At 38.8% G+C, this 20,916-nt stretch overlaps 1 protein-coding gene across 1 annotated transcript in view; it reads right to left on the minus strand.

Moving 5' to 3' along the window:
* STAP1 (signal transducing adaptor family member 1) overlaps positions 1-20,916 on the minus strand; it is a 39,204-nt gene that overhangs the window by 13,790 nt on the left and 4,498 nt on the right. The window contains exons 2-6 of the mRNA XM_028100679.2: positions 14,681-14,752; positions 9,038-9,151; positions 7,740-7,796; positions 5,173-5,345; positions 3,352-3,480 (exon numbers count right to left, since the gene is read on the minus strand). Coding sequence (XP_027956480.1) covers positions 3,352-3,480; positions 5,173-5,345; positions 7,740-7,796; positions 9,038-9,151; positions 14,681-14,752 — 545 coding nt within the window. The remainder of the gene's footprint in view (positions 1-3,351; positions 3,481-5,172; positions 5,346-7,739; positions 7,797-9,037; positions 9,152-14,680; positions 14,753-20,916) is intronic.

Genomic DNA, 20,916 nt, shown 5'->3' on the forward strand with positions numbered 1-20,916 from the left:
AGTTTTGCAAAGGAATTAATCTGGGGTCAATATTTTCTACTGTTTCCTTGACTAATGGCTTTCCAAAGTGTATATACTACTAGCTTGCCATGTAGTCATAACAGCTTTTTTTTTTTATTTAAAGATTTTATTTATTTGACAGAGAGAGAGACAGAGGGAGAGGCAGGCTTCCCGCTGAGCAGAGAGCCCGATGTGGGGCTCGATCCCAGGACCCTGGGATCATGACCTGAGCCGAAGGCAGACGCTTAATGACTGAGCCACCCAGGCACCCCTAGTCGTAACAACTTTAAGAAAACAAAGCCAAACCACTAAGTTTGTTGTAGGAATAGCTCTGTTTTAGGAATTCACACACCACTGGGTTGGGTAAAGTGGAATATTTTACATCAAGAGAGGGTCACCTGATAATTGGGCACTGAATGAGTTTTGCTTCTTCCCAAGAACTACTATCTTCCCTCCTACAGCTGATTGGTTAACTGATGGAGACAGTTTTACTTTCAAGCACTGCTTTGTATACTAGCCTGTCCTTTTCAGCTAGTATTTTGCCAGACACACATAAACTTGCATGGCTGCACATTTCTCCTACAACCTGTAAGAGAATGAATTGGTTCTGTGGGTTGTTATCCACCTGTGTTCAGGTGCTTCCTAATCGTCTAGATTTTTTGCCAAAGTCTTTACATTAAGCTCTGCAGTCTAACAAACTAACATTCTACTACTCTCTACAACGGCTACCCTTTCTGGTAAACAGAAGATATGAAATCTAGTCCTTCTAAGAGTTCTATTTTGAGGCATTAGACAACACATATAACAATCCCTAACATCATAGATATATCTGGCTCATAAGGAAAATTGGTGCAACAACAGTTAAAATTTTTCTTATCCATTTCCAACCATAAACTATTCCCCAGAGCGTAAATGAGCATATTCCCGCTCTAGCATTAGAACGTGCTAGTTTGACCATTCCCCTCACTCTGCTTTCCAAATATGCACTTTTGGGGGGAGGAGGATTAGTTTTATGAAATGTTATGTTTTGAGAACCACCAGCTGTACAAAAGCACGAATTTCTATGTGAATTCAAACTGGAAGTGATTTTACTAAATTAGAATTACAGAAGTTTGATATGAATTCCTTTGCCAGACTCTTAGGAGTTTAAATATAGCTTAAATACAATAGAGATATAAGTAAAAACTGTGATGTTCAGTTCATATCCTAAGTATAGAAACTCATTGTGTTTGGTCGCAAACCACATCTTCAGCAGAAACACTGTTATTTCTGATAGCTCACGTTTACGGAAAATACAGTGCAAAACCTGGGCTAATTTAGACCATCTTAAAAAGATCAGGCTGCTGTTGTGCAGAAAATATGTGGTCTGTAAAGAGTCATTAGGTTCGGGCACTTTGTTCATTTCATACAGAATAATAATGCAGGGCTCACATGCTAATGGGTCAAACACTCAATCCAGCCAAGAAAATAAAATGAAGGAAAAAAGCTAATCACTCTCTTGTGTGATTTAGCTTTCCAGCAGTTAAATTTCTTTTTAAAACAAAATCTGAGAAATAGATTTTAATTCAGTTTTATGTGCTCTTAATTTTTTAAAGGCATACTCAATGCAATTTCCTAAATGCTGAAAAAGGACAAGGCTCCTTGACCAGGATGTACTCAACAGAAAAATTCACTTTTCTCCCAAGGCTTCTTCTAAGCTCACTTATATGTAGTGGCAGTCACAATTTTTATTTCTTTTGGATTTGTTTCAGAAGAGCTAATTGAATTATAAATCAAATTAAAATTGAGTAATCTGTGATATTCTACCATATTAGTTGAAAATACATTAACTCCAAATGTCAGCCTTTAAAATAGAAAATAATGAAACAACAAGAAGGTTAAGTTGACGTAGGTATTCATTGTGGAAAATCATACACACACACACACACACACACACAGAGCTCTCTCACTTCACACACAGAACCAGGACCTGATCTACCTCTAACATTCTTGCCATCCATTCAGGGCACATGGCTGGTGTCTAAAGACAAGTATCTGTTTATATGGAGTAATTGGCAAGTGATGAAGCTTGTTGGGCTATGGCTCATTGTAATTATTTTATTTTTACTGCCTTTACTCACTGTCAGTGTCTTCGTATTTAATATATTTAGAATTATTGATATTTATAGTGGACTGACTGGTAAATAGATGCATTGATAGATATGTTTCAGCTAAAATAATTAATGGAATATTATTCCCAGAAAGAATAGCAAATTCAAGGATCAAAGTTCTGCTTATGCTTTTATATGAAAGATAATTACTTATTGAACATTTTCATTTAGGACAAAACCTGTATTTTAATTTCATTATCATTTGTCAAAGTGTTAACTAACCTGGAGTGCTTATTTATTGAAATGCAAGATTTCATAGACTCAGAGGTAGAGTGGACCTTGGCAGATCCAACCACCTTAGCTACATGGAAAAATCAACTTTTGCATGTAAGTATTACTGACTTTATCAAAGGTAAGCCATTTACCAGAAAGAAATTCTTAACCTTGACAAGAGGCTCCAAGGGCTCCTTTATATAGATGTCAGATTATGTCACTTCTTCATGCATCACAGTCCAGTGGCCTCTTGTGTCATTCAGAGTATATAACCTTAGCCCTTAGTGACCTGTAGGGCTCAGAGTGATCAGTCCCTCCCCTACCTCTGGAATCTCATTTACCACTGTTTGCTTGCTCACTGTATTGCAATCACAGAGGCCTCTTTTTGGTTTTGAACAAACTGAGCCTTCTCCTGCCTCTGGGAATATGCACTTGCTGCCTGGAATGCTCTTGTCCTAGATACTGGCTTGGTTTGTCCCCTCACTTCCTTCAGGGCCTTGCTTAAATGTTAGCTAATGAAGTAGGCCTTCCCTGACCACTCTATATTAAAACAATAGAATCAGAAAGCGTTTCTCTGAACATCATCTCTGAGTATTCCCATCTCCCTCATCCTATTTAATTTTGTCCATAGACAAAATTACTTACTACTATATATATGACTTTGTAGTTATGTATTTATTTACAGTCCATGATGCCTTACAAGAATGTGAAACTCCTTAAACCAGGGATGTTGTTTTGTTCAATAAAGATATGTGAAACAAATGAATGAATAGGAAAACTTACCCAGGATCAAAGTAATTTGCCCATTCTTCTTTTTCCCTATTACAAATATTAGCCTTGGCTCTGCTTCTGTAACATTCTCTCCCTAGTCTTGTATTTATATTTTTAGCCCCAACAGAACACGTAGCAAGTGCTGATCTTGTGTGACTTTGCTTTTTAAAGTGATACCTTGCTTTTAACAATACCATACTTTTTTAATTAAACATACTCTATCTCCTGCCGGATAGTGATGGAGTAGCTTTTACTGTCACTACCAGGTCTCAGGATCATATTTCCCAAAGAAGGGTTCTTCTCAAGCATCTCAGTTGCTTCTTTCCGGGACACAATATAAAAACATCTACAGAGGTGAGACAAAAAACAGGATTTTTTTTTTTTAACTGATGAAGATCATTACTTGAAAAAATGCTACCAAAGTAACTCGAAGAGCTGCAGTTACTAACTTTTCTTAACTTAATTCCCAGCTTTCTTATTATAGTTACAGTGATACAGTTACTGTTATTACAATCCTGTGCCACTATTAAATACACTTTATGCTTAAGGCCTTCCCTCCTTCATTCCCTCCAAACCTCTTTCTTTAACCAAAAAAGACTTGAAAAGTTATCTGTTGGTCAGCATGTAATCACCAGTATCATCTGAAAATCTAAGATAAGAATTAATAGTGTATCCCCAGTTCATAATCTCAGTTTATAGTAAGCTCTTAGATAAATAACATTTGTTGGTGGTTTCTCTTCAGGGACACAAAGCATCTCTTTATATGCTTCTCTTGTATGGTCTGTTTTAAATAACTGGTATTTAAGGATATGTCTGAATTCACTCCTTTGGGTATAATATAGCTTTCTAATGGCATTGGTGCTATTTTTATGTGTAACATTTTTAAGAAAGCACTTCCCATCTCTATAGTAAATATTGTCGCCAATGAAAAGTCTGGTTTGTTTTTTTTTAAAGGTTTTTATTTATTTATTTGACAGAGAGATAGCGAGAGAGGGAACACAAGCAGGGGGAGTGGGAGAGGGAGAAGCAGGCTTCCCGCCGAGCAGGGAGCCCTGTGCGGGGCTCGATCCCAGGACCCTGGGATCATGACCTGAGCCAAAGGCAGACGCTTACCAACTGAGCCACCCAGGCGCCCCGAAAAGTCTGCTTAATCAACAGAGAAAAATCTGGCAGGATATGCAATACCCTGTTATGTTAACGGTGAATATCTCTGACTGGTTGGACAAAGAAGGATTTAATAGTCTTTTTATCTATCTGTAATAAATATATATTACTTGTTTTATTGAGCAAAAAAAAAAAAGAAGCAGTCTTCTTGACTTTTAACCCATCAGTCCATCAGATGTCCCTGGTTTCAGCCAAGAGTGATGGTAGGCAAGTTTCAGCAATTGTGGTACAGCCAGACTCTGTGTGAGAACCTGATGTCACGGGTAGTACCCGGACAAGTTTCCCCGACAAGAAGACCACGATTCCAGGAGGAAAGACCTCACCATCTTAGTCACACTTTCCAGCAATGTAAGAGCAAAAAATAAAGGTGTTGCTGAATTCAGCCTGTCTGTGCCTCTTCATTTCCCCAACACCACCTTACACACTTTACACAGGGCCTTCCTCAAGTTCAAGCTCAATGACTACTCACTGACGGGACAACTGAATAGAAAATTCAGATACTTAAAACTCTTTGGTGTAATTTTCTGACAGAAAATCAGTCCATCATGGATTTGCATGGTGGAAAAAAAAAAAACATCTTTTCTTTCTTTCTACATAGCAGTTTTTATTTAGGTTTGGGCTTTGGAAAGAAGATCTATTTGGTCTGAAGGTGTGGGTGGAAGGGAGTTTCCTGTGTGGTAAGAGGGTTGGTTCAAAGCTGCATTTTGCATTTTGTTGATCATGACACAGAAGAGGAACTGTGGCATCAACTCAGAGATCTAATGTGACGGCTTACTGTCCCTGCTTGAATGAGGTCAGGGGCTCACTGTCTTTGATAACTGGAAATTAATATTAACAACCTAATAACAAACCCCGGAGTTCGCGGTGCACTTACGCTGGCATAGGACTCAGTGCATCTGCATAATCTTCAATCGGTTCCTTCTCCTTTTCCATAGCTGAGCTCGGGGTCCGCTCTATCTCAATCCTCCTTTTTTTCTCTCTCTGTAGTACTTCATGCAGTCGAATTACTTGCCCAGGGAGGAGGGACATGTGTAGGGGAACTGACAGCTGAAACCAATGAAAGCAGTAGGCAAACAAGAAAGCAGAATGACTAACTGGTGTTAGCAACAAGGAGACCGCTGTGGTCCTCAGGGGCTCCACTTATCTGACACAGCGGTTGGATAGAATCGTGAATAGAGGATCTTGGTGTCTTAAAACTACCTCCCAACCAACCAAACAGCTTTAACCTGTGCACGGTGCCCAACCTTCCTACAAGTGTTCCTTTCAACCTGGCACACAGCAAAGTATACCCACCTTGCACTACAAGCTAATTCGAGTAACAAACCTCTCACTGTTCATGCTGAGTTCACTCGTTCTTGCTGCCAGGGAAGTCCCAGAGCACCTGCAAGGTGCCCTGCTCTCCCACAGCTAACCTAGAATTAGCTCCCCCAGCCATACGACAACATGGAGTTAAGATGAACTCTTCATTAGATGACTGAGAATTGGTAGTCAGAGGTCCATATTCCAGTTTATTTGTATGTATATTTCAAACTGACATTCACACATTAGGATTACGATACTGCTCTACTTCGTTTTGACCTTTTTTAGAGATGTATTTTGGATTGAGCAACCTATGCCCTCCTGATATTCATACCTCTGATATACATCTCCTTATGGCCTATTTACATGTTCTTATTAATTCTTATTGTTTCTCTCTTATACATTGCATATATATGACATTTGAAATAAAAACATAATAAGGGTATGCAATCAAAAAGTTATTCCTCTGGATAACTAAGCTAATAATCACTACAGCTATTTCCTTATATACCTATCCAGAAAAAAATAATAGAATGAGGTGAAACTAATGAAAAAGCTACAGCTTATTAATTGCCTATTATGTCCCAAGAATTGTGCTATCCCAAATCCTCACAGCAATACTATAATATAGGTAATGTTATTCCTACTCTACAAGTAGGAAAAAAAAAGATTCAGAAAGATTAAATAACTAGCCCAGGGTCACACAGCTAGAAAGTGGTAGACTCAACCTCCAGTTTATTTAATTCAAAAGCAAAGTCTCTGCTCTTTCGACTACAATCTGTGCTTCTCAAACTTCTGGTAAAATTCTCTTAACAACAGCACGGTGGGAATATACACAGAGAGTGTTCAGGGAACATAGTAAAAACCAACATTTACAGAGCACAAAATTTAAGACAACTTTTCTTCTCTTGGAAATTCACATGAATTTTATTTTGTATTCTGAATATACCTATGTACATGTTAATATGAAAACAATGCTTTTTATCCTTACCGCAAAGAAAAAAACTAAAAACACATTTTTTATGCCAAAACATCAAGTATAATTAGTGTGCCAGGAGGAGGTACCCCAAGGTTTTCCAGTGGCTTTAGTGTTCTCCTTGATAACCTTACTCACATACCCTTGGGGGACTTGGATCCCAATGTAAGAAGTGCCGTGCCACACAATGATGCTTTTCCACAACACCAAAGCAGTTTCCCAAAAAGTTTCTTCCGCTTCACAAGGCAACGTGTCTCACATCTTTAACTGGCCCCCTTTTCTAGCCTCCTGTGACTTCCCCGCATGGTAGCCGAGCCTCCAACTTTTACCTGTTATTGGCTGATATAAAGAACCAGCATCTATCATCTCGGTAAAGTGCGGTGCGTATTTCATATGACTGCAAAGCCTTCACTTAGGAGCTAGCGTTGGACAGACTCTGTATTTAACTGACGGTGATAAACATAGAAAGTTTTCTTCTCTAAAGGTATCAGAGAACATGGTGCTTTTTGGGGGGCTGGCTCTCAAAGTCCCTCATGTTTATGACAATTGCTACAATAGCTGCATTTAAAATAATGGAGATCCTGCTGCAACAGTTAACCGTAAGCAGTTTTGGTCTTACTGTTTGTCTGATAAGATGCCACAGAATTGAACATGTAAGCATCGCTTTGTCTTACGACTCACTAAGCAAATGTTTGAAGGTGAATTTTCATTTTGATTGGCTCTCTGTTATATTGTTTATGTTCTTCACGACATTCATCTCTTAGCATTTTATAAATATGTTTTAAGTGAATAAGAAAGTAATTGGAAAGTACTTTAGAAGATGCTATGTGAGCTATAGATATCAGCATTACAAAGGACCACTGTGTTAAAGGACAGGACCAAAAAGTCTATCTCCCTGACCACCTGTAACTCTCCAGCTAGCGTAAGGCCCTGTTTACTTTCTACACAACAGTTACCACAATTTTAAATTATCTTGTTCATTTTCTTTCTTCCTTTCCATCCACCTGATAAAAATATGAATTTCACGAGTAAGTGTAAGGGTTTATATCTCTCCTTTCCAATTCTTGTATTTTTGACCCCTTTCACTCTGTGTGGTTCATAGCCAGTGTCCAGTAAATATTTGTTGAATTAATGAATCAATCGAAAGTAATGTCCTTCCTACCTACCTCTGTTACTGTAAGAATGAAGCCTCTCCATTCTTCCCCACTTTCTGTGTTCTCTGTCTAAAGAGGAAAACAAAAAGATAAAGACAAAGAAGAAAAGACATGAATGATTGTAAACATTAACTTCAGATAACTTTAGAATTTCATACAATTGTTTCATAAGTCTCAAAATGTGTAAAGCCATCAAAACCCAGCAAATCTTGATTTCGGCTCAGGTCATGACCTCAGGGTCATGGGATTGAGCGCCCCATCGGGCTCCCTGCTCAGCGTGGAATCTGCTTGAAATTCTCTCGCTCTCTCTCCCCCTCTCCTTCTGCCCCTCCCCCCACTCATGCTTTTTCTCTCTCTCTCTCTCAAAATACATAAAATCTTAAACAATCTTATTGTACTGTACTCACCCTTCTTGTGATGATGTGAGCTGATAAAATGACTACATGATGAAATGAAGTGATATGTATGACATAGGCACTGTGACGGAGTGGTAGGCTACTACTGACCTTCTGATGATAGGTCGGAAGGAGGATCATCTGCTTCTGGACCGCAGTTGACTGCAGGTAACTGCAATCGCTTTAAACAGAGACTACGGTACTGTAATATTTTTTTCTGGGTGTACAGTGACAACTTGAACAAACAGATCTCTGCTCATGGGGAGTTTAGATTTTTGTGAGATTAATACCGTATTTTACAAACTGTATATCTAACACAGTTCTTTTTGGAGTTTTTCTAACTGTAACAATAATGTTCTTTGTCATTTTTTTTCCTTTTCTAATACAGAATCCAATCCAGGATCACACATCACATTTAGTTGTCATACCCCAGTTTCCATAATTGGGAGCAGGTGTCCAGTGTTCCTTTGGCTTTTCTTACAGTGGTATTTTTGAAGACTATAAGCCAATTACTTTGCAAAATATGTCTCGATTTGTGAAATATGGGTTTGTCTAATTCAGTGGTTCCCAACATGTATCATGTTGGACATGTCTCAGATTCATCTGGGAACTTGGTGAATGTCAATTCAAGAACAAATTTTTAAAAACACCAGATGGGATCTCTGACTTTGTTGGAGGACAAAAATATATGGTTTCAATGTGCTTGTATACTAAACAAGGGAACATAACCTTTCAAGTCCCTATTTAGAAAACTGCCGTTTTTGGCAAAAGGCAAGAAATATTAACAAAGTACAAGACTTGGCAGCTTGGCAGCTCCTCTTATAATTCCTCTTTTTCTCAGCCACTGGATTGTGAAGAGGCCAATACTATTTATAACCACAACTTGTTTCCAACTGATTGCTTCTCCTTACTCACCTTCAGTTGCACTTCCTCTTTTGGCAAAACAAGGGTGAATTTTGCACAATTCTTTTCAGTTGAATTCTGGTCAGTAAGGCATGTGAGGTCTATTAGGTCTAACTTGTCGACATACTGCAGAGATAAAGGAAATCTCATTACATTATTTCATGGGTAACATACATTAGGTCTGGCAGGCAGGAATATAAGTAATCTCTTCCTTTCAACTGATTTGTACCTTGCATGTTATCCTGGTTTTCAACTGGGCATTGCAACTCTTCCGAACCCAGAGGGCGTTTGGAAAACGTATTATGTGGCGGTGTGCTGGACCTGACTCATACAGGTTAGCAAAAGCTGATTTTTTAATTTTTAGGAATTTTGTAAGACAGTCACTAAACAACAGCCATTATTAAAAATTAAATGATATAGGCATACAATTATTTTTAAAACAAGGTAATTAAATTCAAAACTCATTATTTCTTTTTTTTTTCTAAAGATCTTATTTATTTATTTGACAGAGACATAGCGAGAGAAGGAACACAAGCAGGGGGAGTGGGAGAGGGAGAAGCAGGCTTCCCACAGAGCAGGGAGCCCAATGCAGGGCTCCATCCCAGGACCCTGGGATCATGACCTGAGCCAAAGACAGACACTTAACGACTGAGCCACCCAGGCACCCCACAAAACTCATTTTCTAATTGTATTACTAAATAGTATTCAGTATGCTCTTGAGGTTATTTACATCTTCATTTCTGTTTGATGGAATACCATCTAATGGTGCATTACTGTACCTTTCTTCCCAATTCAGTGAGGTCACACTCATAGGTTGAAATCAGCTATGGTGGAAGTATTTGCATCCTGGAAATTGGCAAATCTTACAAATTAGGGCTTGATTTACTCTTTAATTGTCCTAGGGGCCAGCAATTTTTTCTTTTTTTTTCTGCACAGGCTAGATAGTAAATGCTTCCGGCTTTGTGGACCAAATGGAGTCTCTGTTGCAAATTCCTATTGTTGTTGTTTTAATACAATACTTTAAAAATGTAAAAAATATTCTTAGCTCATAGACTGTACAAAATCAGGCCACTGGCTAGATTTGGCTCAAGGACCACAATTTGCTCTGCTCTGGTTGAGACATAAGAAAGTGAGGGAGAAAAATGTTAATAATGCAGGTGAAACTATTTTTTTATTTATTTTTTTAAAGATTTTATCTATTTATTCATGAGAGACAGAGAGAGAGAGAGAAGCAGAGGGAGAAGCAGGCTCCCAAGGAGCAGGGAGCCCAATGCGGAACTCGATCCCAGGACCCTGGGATCATGACCTGAGCCGAAGGCAGACGCTTAACCATCTGAGCCACCCAGGCACCCGATGCAGGTGAAACTTTAAAGTTTGTTGTGTCTGAAACTTTTTCATTGTTAACAGAACAAAAAATTGACAAAATATTCTTCCGTAATTAGAAACTATTGTTACTCAGCAAAGAACTTGCCCGTGTCATTGACAAAGAGGTGACATATATAATTATTGCTTTACTTTCCTCTTATTCCTTAATGTAAACAAAAATATCAGCCAACGTTCATGTCAAATGTCATATTTAATGACAATAAATTTATTAGGGAAACAGCAGATTGGGAAACAACTCCATTTGTCAAATCATGATTGAATTGCAATCATAGTTGGCTATGGATCCAAATTCAGAAAAATCACTGAAAGTATTCTATGGGAATCAATTACCTATATGGAAATTACAATAAAGAATATTGTGTATTTTATTTTTTAACTGTGTGCTACACATTCTTATCAGTAATATTTATAATAGATTTATGTACATATATTCATATACACAATTTTTTCCAGAATGCTATTCGACATTTTTCACATGCCCCTGGTTATGAGGATCCTATTAAGAAATTCCTGTCTTATCCCAATACAATAAGAATGTAATATATGGTGATTAACATAACATAATAAAAAAAAGAAAAATAAATTAAAAAAATTTCTTCTGAACAATTGGTATCTATGGACTGGTCTGTATGCAACTGGTCTGTATGCAATTGGCTTTCTAATATTAGATCAAAACCACTTCCAGTAAGCTCAGTAGAGTTTTTATGGCATAATATTTTTTCTGAATTAGCCTCATTCTTGACTTCTTTTTATTTTCCTCTGTTTTGCCCAACATAACTTATTTTGCTCTGTTCTTGTAGGTCTCCTTATTTTACTTTTCTGAATAAAGTAAGGCATAAAAATAAGTAAGTAAATTTTTTTCCAGATCTATTCCTATGTTGATGAAGTTAAGGGTAATTTGGGTTGGCCTATTTATTTTCAGTGAACAAAGAGCAAAATTTAAAATGGAAGGGAAGGTATAAGGGAAGCAGGATAGAATTTCAAATTACATAAGATCTTTTTCTGATAGATTGTCTAGATTAAGCTAAATGAATTTTGCTGATACAAAGGAGGAAGCAACAGAGGAAGAAGTGGCCAAATTAGATAGAGTGCTGTAAACTGATCTATTGATTAAAAGAAAGGAAGTTCTATCTTTTTTTTTTTTAACTATAGTGTTGAAAAGAGCCTTAAAGCTCATCTGTCTAATCTATTGCCCTCATGCTTGAATCTCCTTCACGGTATCCCTCCATGTAGCCATCCTGTCTATGCTGGAATATCTCAAACAACAGGAAACTCAGGCCTCCTATGCCACTCTGCCTACTAGCAAGCTTTTCCTCATATTAAGCCACAGTTTTTCTTCCAGAGAATTTCCATCCATTGGTCCCAGTCCCCTTTCTCTGCAATAACATGAAACAAATTCACAGGCTCTTTCGCATGACTCCTGACAGCCTTTCAAATAAAGGCAGCTTTAAATTCTGCCCAACTATCTGCCGAATATCTACAGTTCTCACCTGTTCTGTCTCTGTGCTTTCTCCTGAGAAGATCACCCAACACATTTCCTAAAGCCTGTACCCTCTTTTAACAAAATCGGTAGATGGACAGTTCTGCAGTATTTCATCGCAACAGTCTCTTCGTGGCACAATGGTTCAGAATGCTGGCTCAGGAGCAAGATCTGGATTCTACCTCTTTTGTTCACTGTCTGATCTTGCACAATTTCTGAATCCTGAAACTTGACTACCCTCATCTATAAGTGGTGATTAAAACAGTACCCACTCTGCACAGTTGTTGTGAGAATTAGATGAGATATTGTATATAAAATGCTTGAATTGCGGGCATCTGGGTGGCTCAGTCGGTTAAGCATCTGCCTTTGGCTCAAGTCATGATTCCAGGGTCCTGGGATCGAGTCCTACGTCGGGCTTCTTGCTCAGCGGGGAGCCTGCTTCTCCGCCCCTCCCCTGGCTTGTGCACTCTCTCTCTCTCTCACTCTCTCTCAAATAAATAAAATTTTTAAAAATTGAAAAAATAATAAAATGCTTGATTGCTTACTCTGTGCCAGCTACTCAAGTCCTTACCTTCACTACCTCGTTTAAACCTTTTGATAACCTCATGACATGGGCTACTCTTTTCATCCTAATTTTAGAGATGTGAAAGTAAACATGTTGGACATGATCTTTTATTTGGTCGTCTAGGTATACTTTTATCCCTTCACTACACAGTGCTACGCACCAGGAGAGAGACTGATGTGGACAACATCTGACTTCCCACTGCGTGGGACCCTGGTTGACACTGGCAGAAGATCAGAAGACCAAGGAGAGTGAGCTATTTATTATCCTATGCAATTGTTTCCTCAAAGATCATACTCCTCTCAATACACTCACCTTCGCACACCTCGGTTCACCGTTCTCCCACTTTTTTTTCATATCCTGGACATGATAGAAGGGTGCTGTTACTAGCCTCAGAATTCTGTTCTACCCTTTGTGGTTTTCCTATATCCTGTCACAGCTTTGAATATAGCATCTTCATTAAATTTTCTTCAAAAATGCCCAATTTGAGGAGTGCCTGGTTGGCTCAGTCAGTGGAGCATGAACTCTTCATCTCGGGCGTTCAAGCCCCACGTTGGGTGTAGAGATTACTTAAAAATAAAATCTTTAAAAAAAAATGCCCAATTTGAGATGTCATCTGTTTCCTACCACTTCCCTGTCTGATAGACTGAGACACAGAGAGGTTGGTAACTGGCCCGAGAACCCACAGCTCACAGTGGCAGGGCCAGCATAAACACCCAGGCAGTCAGCCTGAAGAGCAGGTACCGCCTCCTGCCAGGGAGTAAGTGAGCAGTACGTGTTTGCTCTGCTGCTTACCTGTACTACACAAGGTGTAGGCCAGGGGTTGTCACGGGTTTACTGCCATCAGTAGGAAGTAGGAAGGCACAACAGAAGAATTCATTTTGTTAAAATTTATTATAGTGTTTGGAAGCACCTTTACACAAATCTATCCAGAACTCCAGTGAAGGATGATCATTTTAAGTTTGTTTTTTGTTTATTTTTTAAAACGACGTCTGGTGAGTTTACTACAAATGGCACTGAAATGCCTGCAGGTGGAATACATCACAAAGGCTCTTTTTCTGTTCCTTTCATTAGATCTGGACATGTAATAATGATGTTCTAAGAACTGTGGGCTACTATATCCACGGTCCAAAGTGTTTATATTTAAACAAGTGACCAGGGGCGCCTGGGTGGCTCAGTCGTTACGTGTCTGCCTTCGGCTCAGGTCATGATCCCGGGGTCCTGGGATCGAGCCCCACATCGGGCTCCCTGCTCGGCAGGAAGCCTGCTTCTCCCTCTCCCACTCCCCCTGCTTGTGTTCCCTCTCTTGCTGTCTCTCTCTGTCAAATAAATAAATAAAATCTTAAAAAATAATTTAAAAAAAAAAGCAAGTGACCAGATCATAAAATCTCCTAAGGGCATTGCATTCCAAGGTAGGCAAGCATTTGGCACTAAAATATTATTTGTGGAAAAAATGAAATATACATTTTTCCATTTTTGTGGGAGAGTTGAAATATAAATCACTTATTTGAAATTACTACTAATAAATAAGTCTTAGAATCTCTTTATTGTTATTCTCATGCTTAAGCTCTTAGAAGTCCTCTGTAGTGGGTTATGTTTTTGTTTCCCTAGGAAAATTAAATTGTGTCATATGTTATAAGGCTTTGGGGGTTATCTAGCTCCTTTCAGATCATTAGTGCATGCTAGAGCAAGGTAAAAAGCTGGGGAAATTTAGGCTATCCCTTGGCATTAAATAAGTTGTATCCAGATATCTGGCTAAAGTTTTCACATTTCGAGACACCTCCGTGGCTCAGTCAGTTAAATATCTGCTTTCAGCTCAGGTTATGATCTTGGGGTCCTGGGATAGAGCTCTGCGTCCAGCTCCCTGCTCGACAGGGAGTCTGCTTCTCCCTCTCCCTCGGCCCTTCCCCCCTGCTTGTGCTCTCTCTCTCTCAAATAAATACATAAAATCTTAAAAAAAAGTAAAATAAAAATTTCATGTCTCAGCTATGTTTCTATTATTGGCATCCGAAAGAAAAAAAATGCAAAGTGTTTTTTTTTTTAAGATTTCATTCATTTATTTTGACAGAGAGAGCCACAGCGAGAGAGGTATAATAAAAGTTCTTATTTGAATTGGTTTTACTAGAATATCTTTATGTCAGAAGACAGAAAACCCCAAATGAATAAAACTATATGACAAGTCTATATTAGGAAAAATTCAGTCAACTGAATATGTTTTACTACTTACTGTTGGACTTTTTTTGTCAGAATAAAAGAAAAGTGTAGTTCCTCTCAACTCTGTCCAATAATGTTTATACACCTGTGGGAAAAAATTATAAGCATTATTTCATTGGTATATATTCAACTATTTTCCTATTAATATTTTTCTTTGTAACTTTCTTAATCGCTATTTGATATAAGGTTCTTCTTTATCCTGAGATAAATCACCTAATTTTATAGCTTAATTTTACATTTAACTCTTGATTAAATCCTTTACAAATTTATTTTAGCATAAGGTGTGAGGTAAGGATGTAATTTGATTTGTGTTTAAATAGATCATTTTTCAAAACTTTCCCCATTGATTTAAGACACGACTTTTTATGTAGGTTTCAGTGGAAGTTTGCACCTGTAAGAGGGGTCATTTAAAGGGTCAGGATAGGACAAGCATTAAATATCTACATTCCAGAACAGTTGAAAGGATTGAATGGATTGATAAATGTAAAGCACTTAGCAGAGTACATGGCTCGTAGTTTCAGTTCTATAAATAGTATATGTTTATATAAATAAAGGCAATGTGAACCGTTCATAATCATAAAAATAATTTAACATGATCAAAACTGAACTTTGAAGTCCAAATTTCATTCATGTGGTGAATATTTCATTATTGCTACATTCACATTATTATGGGTTCTATAGAAATACAACTTTTTAAGTTTAAAAAAATGTAAAGTCTCATTTCACTCAAGTGAAAATTTATTTAAATAAGGGGAATTTACATTTTATTTATTTATTTATTTTTTATTTATTTTTGAGAGAGAGAGAATGACAGAGAGAGAGAGAATGAGAGGAGTGAGGGTCAGAGGGAGAAGCAGACTCCCTGCTAAGCAGGAAGCCTGATGTGGGACTCGATCCCGGGACTCCAGGATCATGACCTGAGCCAAAGGCAGTCGCTTAACCAACTGAGCCACCCAGGCGCCCCAGGGAATTTACATGTAATATGAAGACTGTCTATATTACGAAAGAATGGCAAGGGGATTTCAAGAATAAAATCCTTCCACATCTTAAGACTTACCTTCATACACAGCTCTTTCCAAAAGTATGTTTTTTAAAAATTCCAGTTTCATAGACATGTTGATCATTCCTTCCTTTAGGGTTTAATAAGCTCAATTTTTATAACACATTGGATTATCTTGATTTATATTGAGGATTAATATAAGGGAATTACATGAAATTTTTTTCTTTTGCTTATAAAATGTGAAGATACTTTTATATATTATGGTATTTGGGGTCTCTTTAATACTGACATATCATTTATCCTTTTTTTGACCAGAAAACGTCACCTCTTCAGAATTTATATACGTCTTTTCTCAAATACTGGGAACTCTACGGCCCATCTTGTTTTTATTTGCCTCGGCTCCCCGGAAGCTCAAGATTAAATTCATTTTGAATTAAAACAACCATCTTTCTTATGTTCTTAATAGAACTACTTTCTCCCTTTCTCTTCATGCCTGATAAGGTGCTATTTTAGTTAGCTTTTACTGTGTAACACGCCACCCTAAAACTTAGCAGACCAAAATAGCAAACATTTTCTATTTCCCATCATGCTGAGGCTGGTGATGATTCTTTGGGCATACCTCCCTGTGGCAGATCTAGGGTGGCCTCACTCACTTGCCTGGGGTCTTAGCTGGAAGGCAGAACTGAGAGTGATACAATCAGAAACATATTTGGTCTTTTTCCCCAGTTCCTGGCATAGAGATTCTAAAACTCGGCATTTCCTGAGGGACAAGAGTGTTTTTATTATTCACAATGAGCCCCTTTACATAATACCTGAGTTTATACTAATGAGGTGACTTCGGATGGGACCCCTGGTAGCTTCAGGCTAGGTCTGGTGGCCAGAAGAACAACTGATTAATGGGTTGGAATTTTCAGCTCCACCCACCAACCTCTAGGCAAAAAGGGGGGTGGGCTGGGAGATTTAAGTTTCATAAAAACTCTTGAACAATGTGATTTGATGAGATTCGTAATTGGTGAACACATCCACATCCTGGGAGGGTAGTGCGGCCCGACTCAATAGAGACACAATAGTGTTTGGGACCCTTCCAGACCTTGCCCCAAGTACCTCTTCATCGGCCTGTTCTTTTGCATCCCTTACCAGTAAATATAAGTAAAGTGTTTTCCTGAGTGCTGTGGGCCATTCTAGTAAATTATCAACTCTTAGGAGGGGGTCATGGGAACTCTTTTTTTTTACCTTAAGATTTATTTATTTATTTTAGAGAGAGAGAGAGCCAGCAGGGGGAGGGGCACAGGAAGAGGGAAAGACAGAATCCCAAGCAGACTCCCCGCCAAGCATGGAGCCCAACTCAGGGCTCCATCTCACAACCCTGAGGTCATGACCAGAGCCAAAATCAAGAGCTGGACATTTAACCGACTAAGCCATTCAGGTGCCCCAGGAACTCTTGATTTATAGTGAATTGATCAGAAGTATGGGAGGCCTGGAACTTAAAATTGGGACTGAAGTGGAGGGCAGCCCTGTGGGACTGAGCCCTTAATTAAGCCAAGGGCAGCCCTGTGGGACTGAGCCCCTAATTAAGCCCATAATTAAGTGTCAGAATTGAGCTGAATTGTTCAACACCCACTTGGTGTCCAGAGAATCAGAGAAGTGATTGTTGGTGTTGGAAAACCCCCCACTGAGGCAACTGGAGTCTCACTCCATAGGGTCTTGTCTCCAGTCAGGTAACCTAGACTTGTTCACATGCTAGCGGAAGGATTCCCAGGAACAAGAGAGGGCAAGATCCAATGTCTGAGTACTTTCTAATGTGCTTTTGTCACGTTCACCAAAGCATGACCCAGTCCAGATTTCGAGGGGTAGAAAAATAAAGGCAATCTCTTGATGGAAGAGCAGAAAAGTCACATTTCAAAGGGAGATGCATACAGTGAGGCTTGAACAAATTGGTAGTATTACTGTAGCGATCTACCTTAGGGACAGAGCTGGAACGTGGCACAGGTTTCTTTGTCCAGGACCTGTGGTCTTTCCACAACATCCTACCTCCTAATTGACAGTTGGCTATAATGTAATGTATGGAACCTGCTGATGCCTCCTGAGCCAAGAACAAATTAACAAAGACCAATTCTAAGGGACATAGGATTGAAGGATCAGCCAAAAGATGGCCCCCAAAGGAACAATTATGAAAATGGGCAAATAAATTCTTCCTTTTATCTGAAATCCAGATACCCAGTATTTACCTGAGTCAAGAAGTGTAATAAGGCCAGAGAACAAACCTTGCCCTCAGCCCCATCAGAAATCTTTTATTTCCCTCTTTTCATATACATAGTGTTTGTTATTGGCATTGCGGTAGCGCTTTGCCTGGATTTTCTGCTGCCTTCTTATGCCCTCCGATCTACCCTGCACAGTGCAAGAGAGTGAATTATCTCCTCCACAGACAGTAGGACTGTCCCAGGTTGGGAGACAATATGCTCAACTTAGTCCCTTTCCATCCTCTCTCTGCTCAGCCTACTGGGAGGGAGTGGGCAATCTGCTCTGGTCATGCCATGTGGCAAAGGGCCTCTAAGAGGGGCAGCATTGTGGCTCTTAAACTGAGTCAGTGAGTGACTCAGGGTAGCTCAAGCCTATCTAAATTTGGGGTAAAGTGTTAGCATTGTTTTGGCCATAAATCTAAACCACATATTATTAATAGATTTTATTGATGATAAAAGTACCTGACTGATCTTTGTGGGATTCCTCTGTCTTAATTTTTAGTTGGTTTCATACTTAGGAGACAAAAAAAAAAAAAAGATCCCACAAATGGATATAAAAATCTACAGAGCAGGGGAAGTGGGAGTAACTGCTAATGGGGTTCCTTTTTAGCATGAGGAAAAGGTTCTAGAACTAGATTGTGGTAATGTTGCACAACTTTGTGAATGTATTAAAAGTACTGAATTATAACGGTGATGATGATGATGACAACTGTGTCTCCTATATGAGGGGGCACTGTTAAGGGACCAAGAGTAGAGGTAGACACCAACCTCTTGCTCTTGCTTCTTAGAGTTGTTTAAGGATTAAATGGAATAATACTATATATAAAGCACATAGGACCTGGGATTTAGCAAGTGTTCCATAAATGTTAGCCACTTAAAAAAAAAAAAAAGCATTGTCTCATCACTCACATTAACAGGTACTTTGCATTTTAAATTATCCATATATTTTTTGCACAATAGTGATTTTATGTGTGTATGTGACAGTGGTAGCATCTAAAAATCTCCAAAATAGATCTTTTTTGATGGGATTCAGTATGAGAAGGGAAGGATATTTTGTGAGCCAGGATAATGAAACCCATTACCTTTCACAAATAGTATGAAAGTGTGCTTTCATATTGTCTTAAATAGAGAAATAGAAAACTACATTGAGAAATTCGGCTTGAGAAGTTGCTAATATATATACTGTCTCTATGATCAGGCAGATATTCTGTAAAACCCATGAGGGCATCTGGTTACTCTGTTGAAAAATACTTGAATTTTCTCAGGTTTGACTTTCTTTCCTTTTTTTTTTAAGAGTTTATTTATTTATTTGACAGAGAGAGAGAGCACAAGCAGGGGAAGAGGCAGGCAGAGGGAGAGGGAAAAGCAGGCTCCCCACTGAGCAGGGAGCCTGATGTGGGACTCGATCCCAGGACACTGAGATCATGATCTGAACTGAAGGCAGACGCTTAACCGACTAAGCCACCCAGGCGCCCCAATTATCAGGTTTGACTTTTTTTTTTAAGATTTTATTTTATTTTAAGACTTTTTATTTTAAGATTTATTTTACAGAGAGAGACACAGCGAGAGAGGAAACACAAGCAGGGGGAGTGGGAGAGGGAGAAGCAGGCTTCTTACAGAGCAGGGAGCCCTATGCGGGGCTTGATGCCCAAGGACTGACCCACCCAGGCACCCCAGGTTTGACTTTCTTTCTTTTTTTTTTTTTTAAGATTTTATTTATTTTATTTTGACAGAGAGAGAGAGGGAGAACACAAGTAGGCAGAGTGGCAGGCAGAGGGAGAGGGAGAAGCAGACTCCCCTCTAAGCAGAGAGCCAGACATGGGGCTCCATCCCAGGACCCTGGGATCACGACTGGAGTTGAAGGCAGCCTCTCAACCAACTGAGCCACCCAGGCGCCCCTTGACTTTCAATTAATAATAAAACAATTCAAATTTGAAGAGGGAAGCTTTTTTTTTAATCATATTCTTTTTAAGGCTTTCACATTCTGTTCTAGTGATAAGCCTGTGCAGTGCAAGGAGCAAGTCAAAGCTACACTGTATTTTGGAACTAGGATGGGGGTGAGGGAGAGTGGGAGATATCAGAATACAGGCACTTTAATTGGAGAACCTAATCACGGGTTGTGTAGTTTTCTGGAATATCGCATCTAGGACTCAAGTTCAAACTGGAGATTCTCTGATTCTCGGAGGAAAAGAAAGCATGAGAAAACCCTGAAGTCAAAGTGTAGCACTCTGTTCATCTTCTTAATTAGCCTCATGAGTATTAACCTGCCATAAGACAGAGAAACTAAAATCACTAATAGCCAAAGTGTATTGAGTTTTTTCTGTGTATACAGACAGACATCCATCTGTGCTTCTAAGAAAAATTACTGAGGTGTTCAGTCATGAGAGAGAGTAGAATTAATCAGGAAAAAATAAGAATTTTACTGGTTGGGGTGCCTGGGTGGCCCAGTCAGTTAAACATCCACTCTTGGTTTTGGCTCAGGTCATGATCTCAGGGTGGTGGGATCTAGCCCCGCGTAGGGCTCTGTCCTCAGCACAGAGTCTGCTTGTCCCTCTCCCTTCCCCTCTGCTCATCTCTCAGCTCTAAATAAAATCTTTTTAAAAAAAGAGCTTTACTGGGAAACAAACATACAGACTCATGGAAAGGATTAAAGAGGGTTTGTTAAGTGGGGGAAGAAGTAAGAACAAAGGCACTGAGTTGATAGTAAAGGCAGCCTGGAGGAAAAGAAAGATTACAAATAGCAGTAGGTCCTGTGAACTCCAACCACAGCTACAAACCTAAGAACAGATCAAACTTGTATTCAGAATGCAGAGATCACAGTCTTGATTTAGTTTCTGATAAGCTCTTATGAACATACCAGTACAATCTGAGGCATCTATAAATATCAATCTCAATAATCAACACCTTGGTATATATTTATATCTATAGAGATATGTAAATATTTTAAAAAATTAATTTTGAAGAACACATTTTTGAATGAAATACATTTAGCACAAAGTTTTTTTAAAT

The sequence above is a fragment of the Eumetopias jubatus genome, unplaced genomic scaffold (assembly GCF_037043125.1).
Source record: "Eumetopias jubatus isolate StellerSeaLion01/CBP00866 unplaced genomic scaffold, mEumJub1_p1.0 scaffold_2, whole genome shotgun sequence".
NCBI classification, from domain to species: Eukaryota; Metazoa; Chordata; class Mammalia; order Carnivora; family Otariidae; genus Eumetopias; species Eumetopias jubatus.